The sequence below is a fragment of the Xiphophorus maculatus genome, chromosome 6 (assembly GCF_002775205.1).
Source record: "Xiphophorus maculatus strain JP 163 A chromosome 6, X_maculatus-5.0-male, whole genome shotgun sequence".
Lineage (NCBI taxonomy): Eukaryota > Metazoa > Chordata > Actinopteri > Cyprinodontiformes > Poeciliidae > Xiphophorus > Xiphophorus maculatus.
The window spans coordinates 16,299,764-16,320,521 of NC_036448.1; the positions used below are offsets into that span (position 1 = coordinate 16,299,764).

The following is a 20,758-nucleotide window of genomic DNA, read 5'->3' on the forward strand; positions in this document are numbered from 1 at the left end:
CCTGCGGCCTTCTCCACCAGGGGGCGTTCAGGAACTTCATGGTGGGCGTGGTCGGCGGATCCTGCCGGCACACCTGCTGCCACTTACCTTGTTGGGAGGAGTATTTCAGGAGGACATCGTCAACACTCTTGTGCCAGAGTGTTAGCTCGTAAATGGTTTTCGTTGCCGCGGAGCTGCCGGCATCCTGTCCGTCTGGATTCCCTGTGGCCGGAGGAATCATCGAGACCACACAACCTGATCCTCCTTGTTTCCCGAAAAGCCTGTCTCACCTGTCCGCCCTCCAACGCCGCCGTCGCCCGTCCTCTCTGCTCCAACCCCTGATCCACCGTGCTGCCTATCCCTCTCAGCTCCGCTTTATCCACCAGCAAGTAAGGCCTCGAACCGCTGAACTTCCGTTTCCCTCCCGGCATTCTGTTCTCACTTCTGTGCTCCTCTTCAGGAAGACCATTGGTCCGGTTCCGCCCTCCCGAGTGTCCCATCCTGGATGTCTTTCACATTTTACACCGTGTTTATAATAAACCACTGATCTCACCTTGGTCTCTCTAGTGTGTTCTGCGCATGTGGGTTAATCAAGTAAACCAAAACATGACACTTTTAAATTAGTAGGAAGCTATTTGAGATGCAGTCAATTATCAAATAAAGTAATAAATGATGAGCTGTATGCTTTCAGTTATATAGTCATTGACTCAGAAAGAGATGGAATACTCCAACTTCCTAAGCATCTCATTTTGAGTTTTTTCTCTCTTCAAACAGTGGCTAAAACATGAAATAAAATCAGAATTATCACAAAATCTTAGTATGTTTTTATTTTATTTTAGAAGCTCTATATTAAGCATGTGCATTAAGTGTATACAGAACTAAAATCCATCCATCCATTCACTTTCTTATACCCTTGTCCCTAGTGCAGTTGGGAGGGGTGCTGGTTCCTATTTCCAGCGAATGTTTCAGGCGAGAGGCGGGGTACACCATGGACAGGTCGCCAGTCTGTCGCAGGGCAAGACAAAGACAGGACAAACAACCATGCACACACACACACACACACCGACACACACACCCCCACACACACACACACTCACACCTAGGGAGAATTTAGAGAGACCAATTAACCCGACAGTCATGGTTTTGGACTGTGGGAGGAAGCTGGAGTACCGGGAGAGAACCCACCATGCACTGGGAGAACATGCAAATTCTATGCAGAAAGACCCTAGGATCTTCTTGCTGCAAGGCAACAGTGCTACCTACTGTGTCACTGTGCAGTCCTAACTAAAGTACAATATACTGTATATGTATCACATCAAAGCTCATTTCTAGTCTGGATTAAGACTAACCATTTTTTAGTGGTAAAAATAAAATGCAATGAAAAAGTCCTCAAAACAGATTTCTCTGTTCAACATCTGCAACAGTTATCCATTTTAATGTTGCTTAATCAAGATGGTATTTCATTTATAAATATGACATGATATGTGACAAATAAGACATACTGCGGTTACCAGAAGCTGCCCTGAAATGATAGAACTTATATGTTTCACCCAGAAAACAGTTCTTTTGTAAATTTATCACATTGTCCATTAAAAGAAATGTCTTGCACAGATTATGCACTTTTGGAATGTTTTTTGAATGTACTAAACAATTTCCTGCTCATTCAGAATAAGACTGAATTTTCAGTCTTATCAGACCCTCTGAGTGAGAAATTTAAACTAAAACTCCAAAGGATTTTCGTCCCCAAAGAGTTTTACCTTTTTCCAAGTCAGATGGTTGAAGGAAAAGTTATGTTATTTTAGGTTAAATATAACTGCTCATAAGCCAGAAGATTATAAGGTAAAAAATGTACAGCCTTTAAAATATGTGAATAATAATTTGTTTGTCATTGCATAATATTTTTGAACACAACAATAGCATAAAAAAGACTAAACTATTAGTGGCTAGCTGATTAATTAGCTGCAACTAAGGTGTCAGTGTTAGTTATAAAATGAATGCATACATTTTAGTCAAATTTTGCCAAAGAATCATTAATCAGTTCACAGATAATATGAAATAAGAAAATGTGCAAAAACGCCTATCATCATCTGTCACGCTTGTGAAGAGATTCTGGCAGCGACTCCAAAAAAAAAAATTGAGACTAAAGAGAACTCACTAAAATTTTGGTTAGACTCAATCAGTTGTTGACACTGTATGAAAAATAACTATTCGACCATGACCAAGCAACTGTATTAAAAACACCTGTCATAAATAGGTTTATTGACACCAAACTCAAATGTTTGATCTGAAAATTTTAATTGTCTGTTTAGCTCATTAACAGTGCACATCATCAAAAGAAAACCATACTCATGATAAAATGTGGTGGTGGTGTGATATTCTGGTATTACCTTTCTCAGATGGAACTTTGATTTTTGCCAAGATGGATGGCATCATGAACAGTTCCAAACACTAGTCAGTTTAAACTCTAGTCCGCCAAGTGTCTGATAGAAAAATGAACATGGAGTTGAATTTCATTCTACATGATCAAAATGAGTTTAGTCAAAAAATACAGTAACAGCAACAAAAGAATGACTTGAGAGGAAAAATAACATATTGGAATAGCCTTGCCTGAACTATATTTGACAGATAATCCCTGGAAGCCATTTGAAGAGGGCTTTGGACATTAGGCATCCTCAGAGTCTAGTGTATCTAGACAACTTTTGCAAGATAGATGGAGCAAATCACTGAGTTGAGATGTCGGAGCTGACAGACTCCTACCAAAGAACACTGGATGTTAGAATTGAGTCACAGGGTGCTTTGAAAAAATACTACTGTAAAAGTTGGCTCACATATTTCCTTCTAACAAGTTTTCTTAGTTTTCAGTTAAACTATACAGGACAAATGTCACATCATTTGTAGAAAATGTTGGCCTTTTTTGGCCTTTTTTATATCACAGGGTTATGATATTTTAAGAGAGGTGAAAAAAAATGAGAGATACTGTATATGTGACTTGCATGTTGTGGTACTGTAGCACTGAAGTGCCAATTGGAATTCTAAAGAAACTCCTGCTACAGTCAAGGTGATGCCTTTTCCCAGCAGGTTCATAGTTCTGCCTGTAAGACAGTGCAAGAGCTCATTCAGTACAACTTCCAGCATAGAACTGCAATGTGTTTGCTTGGCTGCTCCTCTTGCATTCTAAGTTTCTGTGGTATAGAAAATGTAAGGCACATAATAAGAGCAAGAATCAGATTACATGAATGAATAGTAGGGATTCTGAAATTGTATATGGAGCCAAAATATATCAAGATTTAACTGTCAAAAGTTCATCTATAAGCATTATTATGATTTGAATGATTTGCAGTTACATGGTGCCAAACTGGACCTGAATCAACCACAAATTCATCCTGTGCATTAATCCTGTGGTGATTAGAATGTCACACCTGATATCGTCTGACAAACTCTGCCGCCACCACGACCAAACACACACATTGACACACAACCACATTCATTCATCATTTCCTCTCCAGTGGCACTTATTTGAAGAGTTATTTGCCCAATTATGCAAATATCTTCTTTCCTGCTCCAGGAGGCATCACTGTAGCTGCTCTGGCAGATGTGATGTCAATTTAATCACACAGTCAAAGATACGAGCATGGAGCCGGCTTCGGGGTTAGCGCTCGATGGGCCCCTCTGGAGATACAGTGTGGGCAGAGGATGTGCTGACGGCAAGTCAATAAAAGCGCAATATGTTTGCAACAAAATTTGACTATATAACATGCTCTCTTTTTTTTTTTTTTTTTTTTTTTGAGTGGGCTTGTATGATTAATGAACTGCCAGTCACTGACTCTGATAGTTCATTTTTAATTGTTTTGATTTCATTTCAAAGTAAACCCACTCAGTGCAATAAACTGCTTTTCGCAAATTTATTTTCAAGAACTATTTTATACAAAACAATGAAGTGAATGTAATGCTATTTTATTGTTTTTAAAAAAATTACATCTGAGTCACTCAAAACTTGATATGATTGTGGTAATGTACTAATCTGTATTAAGTTTATATTTGGGTGTATTACTTTTGTAAAGTGGGGGGAAATGAATGGTAGATTTGATGTGAAAGTTACAGTAAGACAAAAAGTGATGGAAACCTTTTAACTTAGATGATGATAAGTAAAGCTAACTGAACATACTGTATCTCTTTACTTAAAAGAGCAAAGGACAAGAACAGGCTAGAACTAGTTTGTGTTGTCATTTTATTAGAGTAAATTAATTTGTTAGAGGTGATAGACAAAAAGCATAATTGGCTGCACTATTTTGGATGGCAAATACTATTTTTTTTTCAAATGATTAGATGTGGCATATTTTACTTTTTTAAATATAAATGGGAACATATTTTACCACTTATGTTCATATATAGCAAGCTCTCAAATATTCCTGTCACAAAAGGAAGAAACATAGAATCAAGTTAGAAATAAAAGACCACCCCCAGTCAAGTCCTCCCCTTTGTACGTCACCCCTAAAAGCATTCAATGGAGTTCAAGGCAAAAAGCAATCAGCTGTTCTCCAACAAGGTCTTTCTGTATTTAACCAGCGTGAGCACCCATGAGCACACGTACACATACCAAGAGAGTTATGCAACAAGAATCTAGTCTCCATTGCATTTAATCCCCTGTAGCAACTTAATCCCAGGGCTAAGCAAATTCTCCTCCTCAAGCCTCCCTGCTGCTGCTCTGAGAGCACAGAAGAAAGGAAGGAGGAAGAGCTGAAGATAAGACACAACAAAACAATGAAATGCTGGAGCTGAAAGGGCAGATTTGACAATGAAGTCAGAGAAGCAGAGAGAAAAAGTGGAAGGAGGATAGAGAAAGTGCATCTTCCTGCATGAAATTTACTTTTAGCTCTTCATCTGACAAAGGGTTAAAGGTCCAACACAATTGACAGAACAGCAGAACCTCATAAGAAAACTGAGGTTTGTACCAAAGTCCTGCACTGAATGCACATTTTGAGATTATTTTATTTTATTTGGTCTGATAAATTAATTTAGAGGCAAAAGATTGGACAAATAAATCAAGTGGAGCTGATCATTTGCAACTTTGAAATCACTGAACACAAAAACTGTTGAAACACTCCAAGATAATATTGTGTATTAGTTAGAACCAATTATGGTGCAATGTTAATGTTTCTAGAGAATAACATTGTGGTTTTCTGATGCATTAAAGTGTTGCTTCCATCTAGGCAGCCACAGAAAAATAACAACAATAATGGTTGCAATGGACTCTCATCTGTCACATGACATAATCAGATCATTTTGCAGATGGTGCTGTAATTTTAGAGGCTTTTGAAAGTGGGAGTCTTGCTAAAGAAACTTTTATTTCTTTAGCAAAATCCAGGCAGATTTATTGTTTCAAAAATCACCATTAAGAATGTGTGTACTAAAAAGGAGAATGTACATTTTGAGTAGAAATTCTACCAATTGACCTGTGACAGACTGGCCACCTGTCCAGGTAATAATGAATGGGTCCAGGGTGTACCCTGCTTCTCGCACGGAATGTTAGCTGGAGATAGACACCCGCACCCCTCTCAACCCCTCTAAGGGACAAGGATGTTAGAAAATGGATGGATGGATGGCTACCAATTGACGCACAGTACCAGGTTACAGCTTAAAAGGAATTTCCATCCAGAATGCCCTGACACATCATGATAAGAAAAAGATTAAGAACAGTTAAGAATTAAGAAAGAATGATCAGTAAAACAAACAAAGTAGAAACAATTCAGCAATATGGTTGCATACTGCATGCATGTTTTCTACACAACCCTAAACCCACAACACCACACTTTAGTTTTAAAACATTCTTTTCATTGATAGTGGCTCTGAGTAATATCTAACAAACTTTTGAAAGGATCTAAGAGTTAAATTTTCTCTAAAATTTAGGGAATATTTTTTTAAAGAAATAGATGTAGAACATTCTACATCTTCTGGCAGAATGTTCCATTGTTTTGTTGATTTTACATAGAAAGCTTGATTGCCCCCCAAAAAGTACAGTGGTAAAGTTTTACCATAAAGGAGGATGTTCTGATCAATCTAATCAAATTCAGAGGATGAGTATTAACAATGCCAGTTTATGCATAGTTAATAACACTCTAAGACATATAAGATGAAATAATAGCATGCAAGAATACTTCTGGTAGCGTCCAAAGCTAGGCAGCTCATAATATGTTGAAAATGTTTTAAAAAATATCAGCTTGTGGTGAATTAGTTGGTGCACAGCTGTGCTGTTCAACAGCGATGCTGCATGATCAGGTCCTACCTGACATTGTCATGACGCTGGATGTAGATTTTGTGAAAGATCCTTTCAGGGGGCTTCAGGAAATCCTCTTTCATCTCCATAGCTACGTTCCTGGGCAACAGACTCATTAGCAGGCGCTCCTGAGTGCATGCGTTTGTTAAAAAAAAAAAAAGGGAGGGGGGCGGGGGGGCAGGGAGAATATGAAGCACTTTTCATGTATATAATGCAATGCAGAAACATTATTGCTATGAATAAATGTGCTCCCAGGAATAAGAACAGCTCTAGATAGAAATCACAGAAAAATATGATGTACATCTTGATTTGAGCCCAGGTTTGACTCAGAGCACAGATGCATTTACCTGTTTCTCGTTCTCGTCTTCCATTCGGAGCCGTTCTTCAATGCAGTTGCGGGCCTGAAGGAAGGCTTTTCTCTGGGCCCGCTCAGTCAGGATGCGAACAAACAGCCCTGACAGGTTGACACTAGTGAACAGCACCGTGTTTGCAACCAGCTGTGAATAAGGGAAACAAATGTATATATATATATATATATATGTGTGTATATATACACACGTGTATAAAAAATATAGAAAATATATAAAAATATAAGTGTGGCATAAACAACCAGGGGCGCCATATAGGGGGGAAAAGTTATGACAATTCCAAGGTCCCTGACCGACAGTGGGCCCTCCACAATTTTTCTTTTTTTTTCTTTTTTGTTCGTAGAAATAAAAATAAATGGGGCCCTGTCAATTACAAAATTAACTATACTGTGTTTTCTAAAATTGTTTTAGCAGTAAAAATTAAATGCTACCCCTCCCAAAAAGCACACATCTATATTTGCCCTAAACCCCCCCTGGATCTGAATGAAATGGTTCGTTCCTGCTTGGAAGGCTTGACGGTGTTCAGCAGCAGTCAGTGGAAGACAAGAACGACTGTGGCTGTTACTATACTGCTGAGAAATATAATAAAGTCAGGTTTTAAAAAAATAGAGACAGAGAGAGAAAAGTGTCAATTTGTAACCCAGTTTTTCTCCGAGAGGTGGGTAGACTGTGTGAGATTATCAACCATTCAGCATAGTTAGCTTAGCTACAGACTGTTGGCCTCCATTTCACTAACATTTAATGAATTAAGGAAAGAAATTATCAACATATTTATATATTGAACTTGTCCCTTTTCCTTTTACCACACTTAACAAAAGATGAGTCAGTCAGCAGCAGCTCTAACCCACGTCCCTCCTGACCCGTCCTCTCCTGAGTGAAATTAAAGCTGCAGTATTTAATTTTTATAAAAATATATATTTTTTTACATATTTCTTAAAACTGTCATTATGTTGTGACACTATGGCATGAGAGATAATCTGTGAACAATTTATTTCATTTGCTTTCTCCCAGTGATATCTAGAAACAACTAATCAGTGGCAGGAGAGTTTTAGTGCTGTCAATCACAATCTCATGGCTGCTCATCCTCCTCCCCCTCGCTCTGTGCTATGCTGCAGCTAGCACAGAGCGAGTTAGTTTTCCACTATAAGCACATTTAGCAGTGAGTGAATGAGGCTGATTGACAGCACTAAGACTGTCCTCCTGGTTCTGATTGGTTGTTTTGGTTGGAATGTTGCATTTCTTTAGCTAGCAATAGTAGCTCAGGGAGCAGGTGGTGGAGATTGATTGTTTTCATAGATTATCTGTCTCATAACAAACTGGCACGACATGGTGACAGTTTTAACAAATATGGAGAAAACATATTTTTTATTAAAGTTATATTCTGCAGCTTGAATAAAATGCAACTACATAGCATTTTTTTGAGAAGTCTGGATTGCTTAATGTATATTTTGCACGTTGCCTATGACTGTTGCTGGTGGGGAGAAACATTTCAGTAAGCTAAAACTAATAGAAAAAATGTAAGCAACCTACTTGTATACTGTATTCGCATTGTTGGATGTTAAATTCATGAGCAGTAAATATTGTCTAGTATCAGTATTGAACCAAAGAAAGCAAGGCCGTTGCAAGACTTTAAAATTGTGACGCTTTTGATGGGTCAGGTAGACTCAAAAATTGTAACAGCAGCTGCATGGGGGGGCCCAATTAAAGTTTTTGTAATGGGGCCCAAGATTCCTGGTGGCGCCCCTGCAAACTCATAGTTTTTTGCTGATTATTTCTTCTTTTGAAACAAGAAACACTGCTTTTATTTTCAAATTTAAATATACAGAAGAAGACCCCATGCTACCAAAAGGTCAAAAATAGATGTAGCCTATTTCTTCATTTTATGTATTTGTGGAATTTAATCACTGGTGACCCCTTGCTCTGATCATCCATCACCACAAAGGCTGCAGCTGTGTGACTCCTTTTAACCTTGTACAGGACACAACTTCTTTTGGCTGAAAAGGGCTAGCTGATGCTGACTTTATGAACAAAATACACACCTTCAAAGTGCACAGCACACTTTCACTGTTGACAGTAATTAAGTGCCCAGGGAAATAAATAAAATAATTTATGTATGTATTATTTTTTCTTCCCTGTTGTGTTCTTCCTATTTGTTGTGTTAATTTGGCTACAAGTGACATTCTTGCAGCAGTTAGCTACTGACTTCTCCTTTCAACTTAATAAATGAAAAAGCAACAAACTGCGATATACTAGGTTGACTTAATCTGAATTATGTCACTTGTTGTGTTTTGCAGAGGTAGAACATATCAGCAACAATATAGTGATCATTGACAATGTAAAAAAAAAACATTAACAAAGCCCAATTAGCAAAAGTTAGAAAAATCCATTTGTTCCTATGAATATTTTGTATAAAATTAATATTTTTGTTTTTAACAAGCTGCTTGAAATTAAGGTTATGAAAAGTGTAGAATTTTCTCATTGTAATAAAATCAAGGACAAAGACTTGATTTGTCAAGTCTTTCCTGTTTAAAATATAAAACAATATGTTAATATGTATATGTGCTTACGTTGATCTAAGTTTGGCATTGAGACCTAAAGTTGAACAAAAGGAAACTAGTTCAATTTCATACAAATGTCAGTAATAAGACACAAACTGAGATGCAAACTGAGCTCTGTTGACAGAAAGAAACAGGCTGAATAACTGAGACCTATAGTGGGTGGTTGGTCCAAACCTGGGGCGTGCAGGGTCATGCTACACAGCTCATCTCTGAGCTTAATGGATTAGCTATCTGTGGTTGCTTTGCTATCACTGTCCTTCACTGCGCTACACAGGTATCTCTTAGGTACTGTACAGAAAGAAACAATTTCCTCTTCAGGTATGCCCTCATGGCGGATGATGTGAAGAGCTGATTGAATCTCAGTTCTTAGCTGCTGTAAGAACAGTAAAATACTGATATCATAAGTGACATGAAGACTTATATGTTCCAATATGCCTGAAAGGTTGTAACTGGTGTGATGGATTTTCCTCCAAAGCACCAAATGACAGTCAGACATGGACGTAAACAGAAATACCAAGATGCACAGGGTATGATTGAGATTACTTTGTCCTATTTTCTACAACTAATACATGTGGTCCAAGTGGTTCATGACTGTGGCTCTCTAAGTTGGCCTACTTCTGGTTTTGGAAGGGTGTCACTTAGTTCTATATTAAAATCCAAGTCCCTTTGGAACAGAAACCTATACCTAGGGAAACTGTCAGTGGTTTACATACTGGTTTAGTTGTGACATAAAGCACACCTGTCAGCTTTTGTTTTCTTTCACTTATGCATATGTGTAAATGGGGAAAAAAGCGTGAAAAGTCCATCAGTAGATGAAGCATGTATCAAAAATCAATAAAAGCCATGTATCATACTCAACCAAAGCCCAGATATATGAGCTTTAAGATTTTTAAATTCCTCATATTCCTGAGCAGAACTTGTTTTATTCATGGACAGATTCCACTGCAACCACCAAGCCCCAGTCTCCTCTGTTTTCTAGCCTGGACTTAAAACTTGGAAAAGTGTTTGACAATCTCAAAGCTCTCTCAAATGTTATATTAGAAAACATTTGATCTTTTAATGAAATGGAAGGTATATACTTACAAAATGCCACTTCTTATTTCAACCTATCACATTTATTTATTTATATTAGAGTGTTTTTGGTCAAGTGTTTGAGTTGAAATTTATTTTGGACTCCAAAAACAAAAGCTTGGGTTTTGTTTCTGTGACAAAGTAAAAAATGTTCTCATCAAAATAGCCTCTTAGACTGGTATAATTCATTTGTGTTTTTTAAGCTAAATCTACCACATCAGTGTTCACCCTCTCTATTCTGAGTTCAAGTTATTACCTTCAGGTTCACAGCACTTATTCCCTTATGCTCTGACATACACTGATGTAGATCAAATATTTTTAATCTCTTGACATAAAAGGACTATGTCAGTAATATTTATTCTGCAAGATAAAGTGTATAACTTCTCAAAACTTTATGCATATACTGTAAGATATCTAAAACATGTCACTATGACAAGTTAAACTAAGATAAAACCAGGAATAAGCCTGAGAAGAATATTATTTCAACTCCATGGGCAGCCATGTACTTTAAAGTAAAAAAATATATATTATTATTGATTGTTATAATAAACCAATAACTATTTATATACATTTTATTTTGTATAGACTAGTATTCGTGTTTTGCAGGAATACATGAGATTATGATGTACGCATATAATTTCTTAGTTAATTGTGCTTTTTATCATAATGTGTATGTCTATTTGATCATCAGTTGTTCTGACAATAAATTATGTTTGAGTTGAACTGATTACAGGTAATGTTTTATTTGTGGCCTGTTTTGGTCAGATTTAAACAAAGCCTATCAGGCCTCCCGACGGGGAGCTGTCCTCGGTGCTGAACTGACATCCAAACTGTGCCTCTGGCCGGGATTGGCTATAACTAACTACTGTGGATACTGCTGTTGGTATGAAGTATACTAACAGCATACTTCAAACAATCATAACAATAAATTTAAAAAAAAGTACACACACATCAAAATGTGAGTGAACGTATGCTCACCGTTCTCCACAGTTTTTGAGTTTTCATCGTGACAGAAGTGGCAGTCACAATCAGATGGGAGATGGAGACCATTACTCCAAACACAACAACCAGGAGCGTCCTCACAGGCAGGAGCGCGTAGGCGACGAAGGTGACCAGGATGAGTTGCCACACGCCCTGCTCCGGGGACGTCGGGGGCTCCAGTCCCATGGCGCCCAGGGAGAAGGGGCAGCAGAGGAAGGAAAACGTGAAGCTGAAGAGAAGTGTCAGGTTAACGATCTGCTGGAGCTGAGTCACTTGCAGGTACTTGACGTTAGTTACAATGAAGAGAGAGAGGAAGATGACACAGTGGACCGGATGGGACCCCTTGGAGATGGTGAGGCTCGGACCGGACAGCAGCTCCACTAAAGCCAGCGTCGCGGACGTGAAGATGAGGACAGCCAGTGCTTTGAGCGTGGATGTCTGCTCCAGTTTCAGGTTGTAGTTTTGGAAGAGAGACTCCAGCTCCTTGCAGTCGAACTCATCCTCGCAAGCGATGGTGGTCAGGGGGACACCCGGTGGACAGTGACTTCTCTTCCGCCTGGTTTTGACTTTCTGAAACGGTATTTCCTCCATGTTAGTGCCATTCATAAACTGAATACCTGCACAAGGCTCAGCTCGAACCGCAGATCCCACCCGAGTCGCCAACGGTGGTAAAAAAAAGAAGACGCGCTTAGCAAGCTTTAGGGAAAGCAGAGCGTCCCAGATCGCGGGGACTGGACAGACGCGCTCTGTGTACTATCCACAGGTTGGACTGTGTTGTCCAAAAGGTTTACCGAGAAAGGAAATCTTCATTCCCCTTATACAGTCTCTTAAGTCGACCAGCAAAAAGGATGTCTCAGCTTTCATTTGAGCGCCACATGAGGAACAACACACTCGACGTCTAGTTCTGGATGGTTACAGCTTTTTTTTTTTTTTTTTGCGGGGCTCTGATAGGATCACGCCTGCGCATTATGAGCTGAATACAAGACACGGCTGAGATACTCAGCGCACAGAGTCAAGACGGATTGACTGGAGGCAGACAGTCAAACAAAATGAGCAGCGCATCATCATCGTCGTCTTTCATAACGAAAGTGTCCTTTTCTCCATTCCACCTGCTCATCACGTGTTTCCATCAAAACAAACCCTGACAATCTAATCTTTGAGTGCTCGTCCTACCTTGTGAACCAGCATACAAGAAAGTGATCAATGTATTTGCTTGGTACTGGCATTGCATAAGAAATCCCATCCCATTCACAGCAGGACCCTCCACACATGCAACGTTTTTGGCATTCCGAGGGAGGTGTCTCATTCATTACCAGCAGAAGATTAGTCATCCGTCACTGGCTGCCATCACCACGACCCGTCAGTGCCACAGAGAGGGTGGAAGAAAGTGACAGATGGACGGCCAGTGCCAAAGTCCAGCACTCGACCATGCTACGGCGACTCCCGCACGCCTTCTGTCCCTCTCCCCGCCCTCCACCCGACAGCTCTCCCTGTCTGTGTGTCTCTTTGGCTCAGCTGTTTGTGTCCCAGCTTTCACTGATCCAGCACAGAAATGGAGTGAGTTTATAGAGTGTGGCAGATAAACAAAGAGAGCGAGGGGGGAATGGATGGGATGAAAAATAGAAACAAGGAGGTTTAGTTTAGGGCTGCCTGCCAAATTGAGAAACAAAAAAGGAAGCTGTCTTATTTTTTTTAAAAAAGAAAAAAAGTGGTATACAGACAGAATTCAAGCAGAAAGAGATTTTTGTGACTATATTTAGTGTAATTTATTGTTTTCAAAGTGGTCAATTTGAATCATTATTATTATTGTTTTTGTTATGTTGTTGTGAAGTTGTTAGGCTTGAGAAATTTATGCTTTGTTGTGTTTCATTCTTGCATGATTCTTTTGAGAATGTGTCTCTGTGTGTGTGTGTGTAGAGAGAGAGAGAGAAAGAGAGAGGAAGAGAGAGAGGAAGACATTTTTAGGTATGGTGATTAGTTTTATCAAGTTTAGTGGTTTTCACCTAATTTATTCGCATTTATAAGTCAACGTTTTCTAATAAACATAAAATCATTTGTTCAATCGTTAGGCATCGTCAAACAGATAGATAGATAGATGGATAGATGGATAGATAGATAGATAGATAGATAGATAGATAGATAGATAGATAGATAGATAGATAGATAGATAGATAGATAGATAGATAGATAGATAGATAGATAGATAGATAGATAGATAGATAGATAGATAGATAGATAGATAGATAACATGAATTATTGCTATTAGTTGCAAAGTTTGAACATTATATACATTAAAAGTGTAGTAGTATAAAGATAAATAACAACATAGACTAGTTCAAATAAAAAAATGGGAAAATTGAATATTTAATCAAAGAGCAGTAATCATGACAACAAACAGATCATCAGTTTGCTTTCTGTCACATCAAACAAGTTAGATTTAAATCTTCTGTTTCAACCTTTTCTCCTGTCTGCCTTCCCTGTCTGTCTTCTCAGCATTTCCTCCTCTGAGAGTGAGAGAGACACTGAGATGTGGGACACAGGATGTAGGACACCTTGCCTTCACACTGGTATTCTGTCTTATCTACAAAGATGTCCTGGACTTAATAAGCTGACACATAAACATGACAATCATGCTATTGTATGTCGCCTGTCAGCAGGGGCTTCTCACCAAGGTGATATGCAAATGAAATAACACGCTCTTATAATTTGTAGTCTGTCAACCAGGCTGTAATTAATCTGTTACTGATTTTCTGTCACTGCCTATATCCATAATTCAACATTTTGAGACTTGTATCTAGAAAATGAATCCCAATGACAAAGCAGCTATATATTAATTCTCTTTTATGTCACCTTCAATAACATTCCAACCAATGTTCTGGAAGAATAAATTTTTATGTCACTATTTTACACTTATTTTGTTGTTTGATTGAGTGCCGTATTGCTGGGGAGCCTCTTGGTCTGATTTTGGCTAAGCAGGAATAGAGCATCGTTCTGTGTGTACCTGTTATTCTTTACGCTTTTGGTGACTTCAGGTGTAAGTGGACGGTCACACTCTGTCAGGCCTTATCTTCTGAGAACAAAGAGAGGTCTTATGGGAGTTCACAGCACAAAGCTGCACTCCAAGGGCACCAGACAAAAGGGACAGTGAGGAAGCCAGCTTCCTGCTGCATGCTTTGCTTCTAAAACATTATTTTCTTCTTTTCCGCCTTCATGTCTAATTGTGTCTGTCACTTTTTCAATACAAAAGAAAAAAATGAAATGAAAGCAAAAGATAGAAACTATCTACACATCTAATATGAAGTGAAAATATAAGCATGTGTCTCAGATCTTTTTCCATCACAATATGTCTAAATATTAACCTCAGCTCATGAAATCTTCTTTTCTTTGACATGAGATGTATATTTTTTGGAGCTCACCTACAGTGCCTTACAAATCTGTTTGTAACCTAACTTCTCATGTTGCAACCACAAAAGATATTGTGATTTAATGGGAGGTCATGAAATATTTAAATATAAAGTATTACAGTGAAAATGGAAGGATAAATGGTTTTCAATACTTTTTTACGAGTCAAAACAGAAATGTTTTAACTTAAAGGTTTACAAGTTATTATTAAATGTTTTTCACAAACATGTACAGGCCATAGCAAATATGTAGAAAAAGGTACTCTACTCATTTGAGGTCAGAATTGAATCTTATAGCTTATATGCTTCTTTTTCTCCCAATTTAAACATCAAATAAAGAAAAGTAGAGCTACAAAAAAAAAAACTGTATGCAAAATGAAGATGCAGAAGACTTGAGCGAAGCCAGTAGAGACATGCCACAAAAGTTTCAGTGAAAAAGCTCTTTCTACAAAGTGTTGGCTCTGGGGCACTGAATACAAATGCAAGACAAACCTTTCTGATTGTTAGTAAAACAAAACAAAAAAAAAACATTTTAAAAATTATGTATCCTTTTTCTTCCACTTTTTATCTAAGGGGTTAAACTCATTTTTGACTTTGTTGATAAATATGTTAAGAATAAAATGTATTTTCAATCTAAATAGGGTTTGCCTTCTTCTATAGTAAAAGCAGAAAGACGTGCCACAAATTACCCCGTGAATAAAAGTGCCTATTATCATGGAACAGGGATGTTCAGCGTCTGGAAACAGTTCACACATAAATTACTTCTCCAGAGGGACAGAAAAAAGATGAAAAGAAAATGTGGATTACATATCAACGAGAATATTTAGACGTGTTACTACACCCCCCCCCCCCCCCCCCATCTAAACGGTGGTTTACACTTGCTGTCATCAGAAGATTGTTTGTAATGATAGCTGAGAAACCAGCAATCCCCAGCAGTGCACAGACACAGGACATCTGCACACTGGCTGTTTCATCTGCTGGCTCAACAGCAGCAAATGAAACAGCCAAGACATACCCAGGAGGGACTAGCAACACAAGCTGCAAATTAGCTAATGTCAGCTATAATTACAATGTGCTAAGCCAAAATAAAGTAAAGTTTGTTTTCCCTTCGGTGTCACTTTAGAGTGTTGACTGCAGAGAAAAAGCAGCAATGAAGAAATACCAACATAGCATTTGCATGTATGTTTTTTATACATTTGCATTGCGACCTAATGGTAAATCAATTTCTCTTGTATTATTTATGTGGGAAGTACAATGAAAATGAACAGTCTGAGTAGTTTTCACTGAAATCTGAAAGTAATGACCCAACAATTGGCCTTGAGCAGAAATCTGCTGAAGACCGTTAGTCATGGCTGACAAAATCTACTCATAATTACCAAATCAAAACTTGACTCAGTTGTGAAAGTATGGAACAATATCCTTCATTTAGCACATCAAGTCATTTGTCTCCACTGCAGAACATGTTAGTAGTCACAACAGATCAATAAGTTTTATTACCCCTGAAGAAGCATACAATGTAACCTGTTGATAGGCTTCTTTGTGTAACATTATGGTGGCTATCCAAATAAAGTAAAGCAATTAAACACAATTCAGTTGGGAAAAAAATGCATCCACTGAGATGAATTCCCTAACATTATTTAGTAATATTATAATTACATTAAATGACAGACAAATTGTCGCTGTTTTTCTTTAAATCTCGACTAGTATCCAACTATTTCCTGAGAGAATCATACAATGGGTTACATTTCGATTCTGATTCTGGCAGAAAACAAAGCTTGGAAAAATATCTACAGTTAAATTCTCTCTTTGTAACACTTTTGAAATTTAATTTTTACCAGATGTCAGCAGCAGCCCAAGTAATCCACACATACAAAGGAATTAAAGAAAAAATAATCCACACATGAGAGAGGTCTCATAGGAATTATGGGTAAAAAAAAAAAAAGGGAAAAAGAATGTGCCAGCACAGGGAATAAGCATTGCATATACTTACAGAAATTTATTGAATGTTAAGTGGGAAATCCTTTTACGGTATATACAGTGTCAATTAGATAATTTACTTTTTATATTTCTTTTTTTTTTACAAAAGAAAGAAAAATCAACAAAATTTGGCTTTTTTCAAACAAAATTACCCCAAAAAAGTGAAAACTGATTTCAACAAAATAAACACAAAAACTCTACACACATCTACTGTATCTATCTATCTATCTATCTATCTATCTATCTATATATATATATATATATATATATATATATATATATATATATACATATAAATATACTGTATATACATATAAATATATATATATATATATATATATATAAGAGGCAGGGTGCTGCAGGGTGTTGATTGAATTCCTCAGAAGTGCAGGCTGACGAGCCACAGCTTGTAGTCAGCAAACTGTCAAGTGAGAAAGCATCACCATACCTAGATGAATATACACCAAGGTTGTTAATGAAGTGGTAGTATCTCTGATCACATACATTTCTGCAAACAAAGACAGTTTTTTTATTTCAGAGTTTTTGATTTAACTTGAGTGTACATGTATGTATGTAGCCTAATATAGCAAATGACAACATTAGACGCCTAAACAAAAAGAAGTAAGAAACTTGTTTGTGATTGCAAGAAGTACCTGCACTTGTTGCACACGTTTCTGTTTGTAAGCTTTGAGTAGATCAATAGCCATCAGGCACATGAGATTCAAGTACAACACCCACTTTTCAGAAATCCTCTTAAAGCTTTAGATAATTCAGATAATCTGAGTGTGTACGTGTGTTTGCGCATGTGTCTTTGTGTCCAGTTTAAGTGTCCTCCATCATACGGAAGGTTGTCTTTCGAAGGATCACGTGCCACACTGAATCCACGCACCTACAGTTTGCTGCACGCAGTGCATGGCAAGGAAATACACAGAGGGACAGACCAACAGACTAAGACAATGGATGATGCAGAATATGTCAAAGTAAAGGTGTTTGAGAATTGATTTTATTTTGTGATGCTCTTTAATTACCTCAGGTGTTATTATTGTTAGAATAAAAATGACAATAATATTATTGTGATTAAGGTTTTCCCATAGTAGTTCATCCGTTTGTTTAGTTTTTAGTTATTCTTGTGTTCTGTTCTTTGGGCAATTACATCTATGACTCTTAGATTATATCAAGTCTTTTCTCCTATGGTTTGTAGGGTTTAGTAGTTCAAGCTTCATTTGTGTTATTATTCATCTCTCTGCTGTCAGTTCCACAGCTGTTAATAATTATCTTTTTATCACACTTGCATTTTATGTCTATCTCCACTCACCCCTAAGCATTTAACCTCTCTGGTTTTAATTAATTTTATTTTTATTGGTTCATCTGTTCTCCACTGCTCGCCTTTGCTCGACTCTGCTCTACATTTGTCGTGGTTTGTTTTTGAAGGTATTTAGTTTAGCTGTGTTCAGCTCATGCCATTTTGGATTTGTGGACCTTCAAGTGTTGCTTTTGTTAGCTATTATAGAGCTATTAGAAGACTTAAAGTGACCAAAGGAATTTTAACTGTGGCAATATTAAAATACCTCATAATCAATAGAAGAGTGTTGTAATGAATGATTACAAAATTACTTTCTTTTTCAATGGTTATGGAAAAAAACACCATAACACGATCCAGCTAAGGCAGGACTGCTAGCCATATGAAAGCACAGCCTGTCAAATAAAATACATCCCGCACTGCTAACATGGCAGAGTGAACTGTGTCTTTCTAAACAGATGTGGACATGTGCTGTGTGACTGGATGGCTTCAGTGTGGAACTGTCTAAAATTTATGAAAGTTCAGCCAGCCTTCCCTGCTTTTTTCTGACATTTCTGCCAGTCTGCACATAAAATGAAAAGTTTTACTCACACGCAGGATGAATACATACTGGTTCAGGCATATTTTTCTCCTGATGCACATACACTAGTGATAGGCCATGCTCAAAAGCATCGACTCTTAAGAGTTAATGTTTTGTGGTGAACTAGTAAGAGCCAACTCCTATAAAATGATAGCTGGGCCCAACATAAATATGAATACATTCATATATGTTCATATACATTCTTATACTGCTTACCGGAGAACTGTTTTGATTAGTAGCATTAGGGCAGAATTACACCTCTCCAGATCAGAAACAACCAATCAGAGCCAGGAGGAAGGTCTTAGCACCATCAATCATGCTCATGTAAGTGCTGCTCAAGATTGCTGTAACGGTCATCAGTGGCCATCCTAACTAGTCTGCGCATTCACAAGAGGCTCTGCTGTGAGGAGTTGTAGTAGCAAGGGGGAGGGTGTGAGCAGCACGTACACAAGCATGATTGACAGTGCTAAGACCTGGTTCTGATTGGTTGTTTCTTACCAGGAGTTTTGCATTTCTGCAATGTATTTAACATAAGTTAAAAACTAATATTGCAGAGATGTGTGTGAATAAAATGTATTTAAATAAAAATAATTTTGTTAAGCTGCCACCAATGGCAAATCTATTACCCTAAACAATTTAGGTCTCAAAAACTGTTTTGCACTTCATATCCACAAGGAAAAAGACAAAAGAAGTGGAGGTTGAGTTCTCGGGTCAAACCTGCTCCAAAAATGACAGCTGAGATTTCCACTAAGTGCCTCTCTGTGTTTTTTTTCTCCTAGTGACAAGTAGAAGTTGGCCTTACGTCTGCCTCCAGGAAGGCACCAGCAATAGAAAAGCAGATGTGGAAGATCTAATCAAGATAATGATGATGGGATGCAATAACAGAGATACTTTAAAAGACGAAAGCATGTGATTTTAGATGCCATGTTAGAGAAACAAAAAAAAAGAGGAGCCACAAATAACGCTTCTTGCCAAAGTGGCCTGAGATCAGTTTGTGTAGAGCCGCTCTGCATTGTGAACTAAAAAATTTATCATGAGAGCTAAAACTATAGTGGCCATGAAACGAACCTACAATAAGAGGCTCCCCTGAGATCATACTTATACTCGCAAAACCATTCTCCCTTTTGGCCACAGGCATAAATGGCTCTCTTGAAAGAGTCTCTTTATGACTGTCTATTGAATATAACCTTCCATGGTCAAATCAAGTTATTTCTAACCATGTATCACAATTATTTTTACTAAAAAACCTGTTAAACTTAGTCATGCAGGAGCATTTTAGACGTACATTGCCATGAGCAGACCAGTGCTTCCTAACCTCAAGTGCAGACTATGACAAGCCTTTTAAAAAATTAGGTATGGAGAGATTTTAAACAAAGCAAAGAGGACATACTTGTTAACTAAAGACAATAAACCAATCTTAAAAAACAAAAAATAAGCAACACATTATACAGTTTTACTGAAAACTGAGTGCTCTTCCCAAACCACTTCATGGTAGTTCTTAAGTATTCTAAAATGAGTGCTAAACACTTCATTGTGCATTAAAGTACTAGTAAAGCGTTTGGATGTTATATTTAAGTCACTCAGGCCAAACATCAACATCTGAGTGCGTCTTGTGTGGCACCCATATTATAATAAAGGTAAAGAAGAGACTTGCCTCAAATGCAGCTATTTTATGGGATGTAGGCTGGTAAGAGTAGGAGTTTGATTTGTTGACAATGTTTAGAGATTCAAAGTGATTAAGAGGGGTACAAAATTACTTTAAAAAATGTATATGCGTATATGTAAAATGCTTTCTTAATATATCATTACGGGTAAATACAATTTCTGATGTTTAAGCGAAAGTGAATCTTTTTCTTATCCTTTTATGGAAGGATAATGGGATAGGTCAAGTGACTTGAGAAGGTGGGATCTAAACCCCGCCTCTCACCTGTGACCACTGGAGATAGGCACCAGCACCCCTGGCAACCCCGCTAGGGATAAGCATGTAAAATAATTGACTGATTGATTGATTGACTCACGGATGGATGGATAATGTCCAAACATTATTTTGCGACCTCAAACTCAAGCAGACTTGGATTAGGCCACATCAAAAAATCCAAAATAGGTTTGCCCCTGAATGGCAAACAAAATACCTGAAGACGGGTATTGAAGTGGTCTTACCTAAATAGAAACTTAAATTTGATTTAGATGTTGTGGTACAACCTTAAACAGACAGTTTATCGATTAAAAAAAGAGAGTTGGCCAAAATTCCTCCACATCAAGGTAAAAT

The 20,758-nt window shown here is 37.7% G+C and overlaps 1 protein-coding gene across 2 annotated transcripts in view; it reads right to left on the reverse strand.

Moving 5' to 3' along the window:
• LOC102227141 (adenylate cyclase type 1-like) overlaps positions 1–12,144 on the reverse strand; it is a 46,959-nt gene extending 34,815 nt beyond the window's left edge. For both annotated transcript variants that reach the window (XM_005796035.2, XM_014472862.2), the window contains exons 1-3: positions 11,229–12,144; positions 6,601–6,750; positions 6,263–6,381 (exon numbers count right to left, since the gene is read on the reverse strand). In XM_005796035.2, coding sequence (XP_005796092.1) covers positions 6,263–6,381; positions 6,601–6,750; positions 11,229–11,837 — 878 coding nt within the window. In that variant the 5' untranslated portion in view covers positions 11,838–12,144. The remainder of the gene's footprint in view (positions 1–6,262; positions 6,382–6,600; positions 6,751–11,228) is intronic.
• Positions 12,145–20,758: the final 8,614 nt, after the last annotated feature.